This window comes from Dromiciops gliroides, chromosome X (genome assembly GCF_019393635.1).
Source record: "Dromiciops gliroides isolate mDroGli1 chromosome X, mDroGli1.pri, whole genome shotgun sequence".
NCBI lineage: Eukaryota > Metazoa > Chordata > Mammalia > Microbiotheria > Microbiotheriidae > Dromiciops > Dromiciops gliroides.
Window position 1 is genome coordinate 66,768,844 of NC_057867.1, and position 7,050 is coordinate 66,775,893.

The 7,050-nt window shown below is 40.8% G+C and overlaps 1 protein-coding gene across 2 annotated transcripts; it reads left to right on the forward strand.

The window, feature by feature from the left end:
* The first annotated feature begins 1,617 nt into the window (after nucleotides 1–1,617).
* LOC122733463 (cytochrome c oxidase subunit 7B, mitochondrial) lies at nucleotides 1,618–6,029 on the forward strand. 2 transcript variants are annotated; one of them, XM_043973898.1, is made up of 4 exons: nucleotides 1,621–1,776; nucleotides 3,603–3,695; nucleotides 5,285–5,409; nucleotides 5,822–6,029. In XM_043973898.1, the coding sequence occupies exons 1-4, from the start codon at nucleotides 1,737–1,739 to the stop codon at nucleotides 5,897–5,899; spliced, it is 336 nt and encodes a 111-aa protein (XP_043829833.1). In that variant the 5' UTR covers nucleotides 1,621–1,736; the 3' UTR covers nucleotides 5,900–6,029. The 2 variants fall into 2 exon arrangements, with proteins under 2 accessions (XP_043829834.1, XP_043829833.1); XM_043973899.1 differs by lacking the exon at nucleotides 3,603–3,695 and having other exon boundaries at nucleotides 1,618–1,776.
* Nucleotides 6,030–7,050: the final 1,021 nt, after the last annotated feature.

Below are 7,050 nucleotides of genomic sequence, written 5' to 3' on the forward strand. Positions count from 1 at the left end.
GCATACTTGAACAGCCTGGAAACAAGTAATATGTGCCCTCCCCCTGTAAATCACTTTGTATCTCTTTTGTATTCAGTTTTCGATGTGATTTTTGTTTCTCTCCCTCGGGAGAATGGACATTTCTCAAGGACGGGGACTGTCCTTTCCTTCTTGTCTTCACCTTCCCAGAACCCTCCACGGTGCCTGGCCCTTAGTAAGGATTTGTTGAATTAAACTGCACATGCGTAAAATATCGATATGCAGCCTGAGACGATATCCGCAAAGACGATATTCTGTTCATAAAATCATAAGGCTTTCTCCCCCGTCTTCCAGAAATTAAAAACTGCCCGATTTTTACCTCTTCAATTAGGTAACAGCACAATTTAGACTTTTTTCGGTCCCAAGAGTTTTTCGAATAAATATTACAAAAAGAGACAAAGAAAAAAGGCATGAGAGTAATGAATCGTTATCATTTTTTTTAAAATTGCAATAAGTATAATAAAAACCAGAATCTATCAACCTTATAGGCTCGGTGGAGAGGGGCAGCAAGGTGGGGGAAGTTGGAGAGGAACAGACGGTAGGGAGGGTGGAATAGGGTGGGGTGGACAGAGAGAGAGAAGAAGAAAAGAAAAAGCTTTTGTTTTTATTAATCTTGCTTATTTATTTGCCTGTCAATTGATTTCTAGGCCCTCTATGACAGCACTTTGGAGGCCTTAAATTATGCAGGTTACATAATCAAAGCTTTCTCACCCCCCCCCCCTTTTCCTTTTCAAAACAACGGTTGCAGGAAAATTAATTTGAGGCTCAAGATCTTTCTTCCCATCCCAATACCCCCACAAGATTATGTTTAGTGTTCAATCAACAGTTAAGTCATCTAAAGTAAGAAGAATATGCCAATTAATTTCCGATATCTAAATTAACATTTGGGAGTTGGAGGAGAAGGTCAGAAATTTCCCTTTTTCTAATAAGTTGTATCTAGTGATTTTATGGAGCGTATGACAGTATCTTCTTCAGATCCTTCCCCCCAAATTACAAGAATTTAGATATGTTAGTGTCGTCCACTTTTTGGTTCTTTACCCTGTCATATAAAAAAAATGAGTACTGACACATAACATTATTGTAATGAGCGGGATAGGGACAGAAAGACAGGAAAGAAAGCAAATAGCCCTGCATTACCAAAGAGTGGGAAGGGGGAGGGGACAAACCCCGTGTCTCAGAAGTGGGATTCGACTCCACGCCTCTATGCAGAGGCCACAACACCCCATTTTGGGAAAGGACAGACGTCACCTTGAATCTGACTGCACTGCAGCAAAAACTATCTGATTACATCATTGAAAGGGGAGAAGGGCTGTACGTAAATTTCCAGATCAGAGTCAGAGCCGAGATCACGTTTCTTGTTTAGGAATACAATTTTCAATAGTCCCTAACGACACCCTGCCCCTGCCCCTGTCCCCGCCTCCATCCTATCGGAAATTCAAGGGCGCTTCATTGGTAAATTCACGATCAATGGTCTTTTTTTTTTTCTTTGCTCGTTTCGTAAACTACATTTCCCAGATATCGTTTCTCACTTCCTCTGCAGTAAGAAGTCCTGCAGTTCCGACGAGAAATCACAGATATCGCGAGAGTTACTGTCCCCCTTTAGTGAGCGCCCCAGACGGCCATTTTGTTTCTTTTGACTTCTTGCAAGGACGAAGCAACGCGCTTGGCGCGCTGTCGACAACCTGAGTCCCCTGTGGTTTCTTCTTGCTCTTTTGGCGATGTTCCCTCTGTTTAGGAGGGCCTTGAGCCGCTTTTCGGGTAAGCAAATTTCCTTTCTTTTGTAGACAGATTATCCCTTCAAAGACATGCCGAACCTTCCGATAACCTTGAGTCCCTTTGTTCTCCCTCATCGAGACCTCTTAGTTCTAGAGACAGCACCCCTTGCCTCGGTTTGCGAACGGTGCTGTCCAACGAGCCTGCGGGGGGAAAAGATCCTAGCCAGTCCCTAGCGTTTCTGGGCGTCTAGTCGCCAGGGACTTAGCTATGTTTCCGGTCTCCCGGAGGAGCTGTCATTCTGTGCCTGTTGTTGGGGAGGAAACCTAGCTAGCTTTCTCCTTTCCCGGTGACCTTGGCAAGACTGTGGAGGGTCTACTGAGGTGCTGCATGCCCTCTCCTAAAACTAATCCCGGGATGGGCACTTGCTCCCCAGCTTGCTCTGCGCCATGGCCAGGGTCGCGGTGACTTTGAAGGGAAGGACGCTCACACCCGTACGATCCTCTGAGTGTCCATATTTGCCTGGTCTTTTTAGCTACGGCCAAGGACACCTTCACTCCTCTCCTAGGGTACAAAAACAAATTAATTCTGCCTGCCGGGGGCATTTATTCCTCTATTTTGTGGAAGGTTGGCCGCTATAAAAAAATTCAATCTCCCCCCTTTGCCTCCGCCTTGTCCTTAGCAAAGTTAACCTGGTACCACTGGCCAGTATTGTCAGAATGTGAATTGCGTTCGGGATTAACCGTTTGACTGTTAAGAGACCTGATTTCTGTTCCTAATTTTTTCAGGACTGTGTGACCTTGAGCATCTTGTTTCAATGTTACTTGCTCTAATCCTTTTTACTTGGCTGCTGTGGGCGGGGGTGGGGTTGAGGGAGTATACTTGTGTTATTGATTGTCTGCGGAACCCAAAGGCAGCCTCTAAGATGGCTACTAAAGATCTGGCTCAGCCCACCTTTGTGACAAAGGAAGCCCGCATTCAAACCACTGCAGTGCGCTATGCAGGGGAAGTCACATGACCTATGCGGACCCCCCCCCCTCCCCTGCCTGAAAAGGAATGGTACGTCTTTAGAGAGGGCTGAAGAAATAACACAGTTCAATTGTCTATGAGTGAATGAATGAAACTTTTAAGCTCATTATATGCCAGCCACTGTGCTAAGCGCTGGGGATACCACCAAGCAAGACACTCCTTTTTTTCCTGGAGCTTACTTTCTAATTCTGATAAGATTATACACATAAAAGAGCTAGAGTTGAAGGAGGGGGGAATCTGGGACTTGGCAAAATAAGATAAAAGCTCACTGAGGCTTGAGTGGGGGTGGGGGCAAATTTTAAAAGGAAGAGGTCTAACACAGATTCCCCCCACTTTACCCTTTTAGTCAATTTCAATGCGCTTTGCAGGGTGGCTCATAGCCAAAGTCTGATATATAAATGAATATCTTTAAACTGTTCAAGGAAATAAAAATATTAATGTCTAATCATCTTTTAAATAAAATTCTCTTCCTGTTTTATTTGCTAGGAGGAAGGGAAGGAGATGGGTCTCATGTGGACAACCTGGACTAATTATGTCGTACTATTTCATCATTAGCATATGGAGATCATGGCTGGATCTCCTAAGAGACCTCTTGTTTAAAAATTATAGCATGTTTGTTAAAACTGGAAGGAGCCTTGGAGGTGATCTCTCTAGTCCAGTGGTGTCAAACTCAATTAGAAATGGATCCCTGCAGGCCAAATAACATTATCTACAATGTATTGAATTTTTATTTACTTTGTGAAATATTTCCCAGTTACATTTGAATCTGATTCGGCCACACTTGGGAGTTTTACTGGCTAAGAGTTTGACACTTGATCTAGTCCAACCCCCTCATTTTACAGATGGGGAAACAGAGGCCCAGAGAGGGGAGGTCCCCAAGGACCTCACACAGCACAACTCCCAGGCCAGTGCCTCGCTGCCACTAACCTCAAGAGGTTAGTACAGTAAATTTAATTTTAAAATTTTATGCCACCAGTAGAGCATGTTTTAAAAACCTCCATGAATCCAAGAAATAGGGAACTGGGGGGAGAGATAATTTGGGAAAGGGCATAAAGAAACATATGCATGCTTTTATGTTGTTATAGTGCAGCTCCATCACATCTTAGTTGTGGGGAGGGGGATGCAATAGCAGAGGCAGTTGGGAGTCGGGGTGATAAGCAAGCCTACTTTAAAAATTTTGAAGCTCCTCCTTTGGAGTAGGAAAGGGCTAGGCTTTTTTTTTTCTTTTTTCCCCCAGGTTTATACAGGATCATACATTTAGAAATCATCTCTTCCATTCCCCTTATTTTACATGAGGCCTAGAGGGGTTAAGTGACTTGCCCAAGGTCAAAGGGAGGAATTTGAGTCCAAGTCTTCTGATTCTACTATGTAGTACTGCTTTTTGTATTCCTTAAATCATATGACAAAGGATCAATAAAACATCAGTTTAATGTTGGAGAATAGAATGATCCAAATATAGGGAAATAGATTCTGTTCAAAGGAATTTTTTCTTTACACACATGATAAAGGGAAGCTTTATAAATACACAAAACTCGATTCAAATTAATATAGTTACTAGAAGTGATAATTTCTTGGTGATTCTCTTAATTTTGGAGATGTCTGGGTATCTTAAGTTGTGCTTTTTATTTATTGTGCTCTAGTGCTATATTTGAGTTTGAATTTATTTGCCCTTGTACCTTGTAATTTAGTAGCATATCTCTATCATCAAAATATTAGCATATTTTGCAGATGATACGTCCTAGTGGATAGAAAGGACTGGCCTTGGAATTGGGGAGACCACAATGCCCTGGAGTTGAGGAGCAATCAATTAATTCAATTACTAGTAATTGGTATATATGTGTATATTCGGATTGCCACACTCCTACCCATGACAAATTAGTAGCTAAAATCCTAATAACTGACATTTCAGATGCTAAATCTATATTGTGATTTCTTGTGTAGTGCTGTGACCGTTCTTAGTTCACACTGCATAAGATGTTCTAAAAGGGGGATTTGCAGTAACAAACATTTTATGCATGCCTATGAAGGGGCAGACAATTGAAATTTTTTCTTTCTTCTATTAGATGTCCCCTTAAATTTAAACCTTATTTTACATTATTTGGAGGCAGTGCTGTTAAGGAGAACAGTGGAAAGAGCACTGGTGCTGGAGTCCAGGATCTGGGTTCATATTCTTCCTCTGAGCATATTTACCTGGCAAATCACTTAACTTATCTGGGTCTCATTTTCTCATCTTTAAAATGAGGATATTGAACTAAGTGAGCTGAAGTCTCTTCTAGCTTCTAGATCTATGATCCTATAGTATTATTTGAGGGGGAAATGAGTCTTAGTTTGGTCATTCTGTGATTGTTTGTCTTCCTTCCTACTTTGTTTTATGTTTTTTTTAAAAATATTTTTTCGCTTTAAGCAAACATGAGGTATACAGTACCATAAAGTCATGTATTTGTCTTCCATGGTTATTAACTAACAACAATCATGTCTGCTCTGGTTTCCTAAAAACTAATGTACTTCTTTGTTTTGTTTTTAGTTCGCAGCTTTCAGCAAACCGTTGAAAGGCAGACCCACCAGGACAGGCTGCCCAATTTTCATGATAAGTATGGCACCCCAATATTGCTAAGTGGAGCCACTTTCTGTCTTGCCATTTGGGCATATGTAAGTATCATTGCATCCCCCTCTTAGTATTGAATTATTGCTAAGGGAAATGTGGGATGAAAGATAACTTGCTATTAAATGAAAGTATTTACCTTACATTTAATGGAGACTGTAAGTACCCAAGAATTAATTATTTGTGGTTCTAAACAATGGGAAAAAAGGGACAGAGAAGTTCTTGAGCATGGGACATTATTAACTTGTTGTGATGTGGGTCTGGAAAGTAAAATTCTGAGGGGAAAAGTGTCCTGTACAGAAATGTGAGATCTGTGAAACTGACTGGAGCAATTTCTATGTATATACACTGTAAGTTGATAAGAGGAGCCTGGCTTTACCTTTCCATATAAAAGAAATGGCTAAGGAGGCTTGTCTGATGTTTGCAAATGTATAATTGAGAGCCTTTTTAATTTTATAGGCGGCCACCCAGATTGGAATCGAATGGAACCTGTCCCCTGTTGGCAGAGTTGTCCCAAAAGATTGGAGGAGCCAGTAAAGGAGAAATTCCTTTCATCAAAGCTGGCATCTATTCTGGATTGTTCCAAAATTAACATACGAAGTAAAGGTAGTCTGTTAATCAACTGTAACGTGGCATTATTAATGTAATAAAATGCATTTGAAATCTTTGTTGTGTAGATTTTGTTCATTTCCCATATAAAAAAGCCTGTGCTCCAATTAGCTTGATGGTCTTGTGAATGTATTAGTTTTAATATATTAAGGAGCACTGTTGCATTTCTACATTAGCTTTTCCCCTTCCCAAGAAATGAAAATTTGGATACCACAGAAAAGCTAACTTTGCAGTACTATTAACTTAAGTAATTCAGAAATAGAAGTGGCGTCACAAAGTTCTATCCCATGTTAGCTGAGCTCCCAAGACTGATACTGAAGTGGCCGCCTGATGGCCATTGTACATTTGGGTATGCTTCCTGCTTTAGCTTCTGTTTAATCAAGATGCCATGAGACCTAAAAGGAAAGGTGTCACCTTCAAGAGTTCACAGAATTAACGAGAAAGGACCTCCATCCTGTCTAGTCCATACCTGACCAGATGTTTCTTAACATAATTGTCCAGTCTCTGCTTAAAGACCTGCAGTGAGGGGGGAAACCCACTGTTTCCCAAGATAGCCCCTTCCACATCAAAGCTAAATTTTGCTTCTTTTATGACTTCCATCCCTTCCATCCCTAATTCTGCCCTCTGGGGCTAATCAGAAAATTTCTAATCCCTCCTCCAGATAGCTCTTAAAATACTTACAATGAAACATCCTTGGTTATTTCGGTCTGTGTATGGAATGTTCTGTTCACTAGTTTGGATCTAGATTTTATGGCTGTGTTCATGTAAATGTGTTACATTCTCATTTTCAAATGAAAACATTTGCGACTTTCATGCCAGTTAATGAAAATTGCCTTCTATCCCATCTCCCTATTGCCTTGTAATAAATATGTATAATTAAGCAAAACAAATTTGTGTGTTGACCATATCCAAAAAAATGTCCCTGAGTCCATCACCTTTTGTCAAGGAGGTGAGTAGTATGTTTCATTATGAGTCCATGGAAATTGTGGTTGGTCATTGCATTGATCAGAGTTCTTTGGTCTTTCAGATTGTTTATAATGTTATTGTATAACTTATTGTTCTGGATCTGCTCACTTCAT

Coding starts and splice junctions, on each gene's coding strand:
- LOC122733463 (XM_043973898.1), top strand. CDS start 1,737: ATGTTCCCTCTGTTTAGGAGGGCCTTGAGCCGCTTTTCGG. Junction 3,696..5,284: donor GCTGCCACTAACCTCAAGAG/GTTAGTACAGTA, acceptor TTTTGTTTTTAG/TTCGCAGCTTTCAGCAAACC. Junction 5,410..5,821: donor GTCTTGCCATTTGGGCATAT/GTAAGTATCATT, acceptor TTAATTTTATAG/GCGGCCACCCAGATTGGAAT.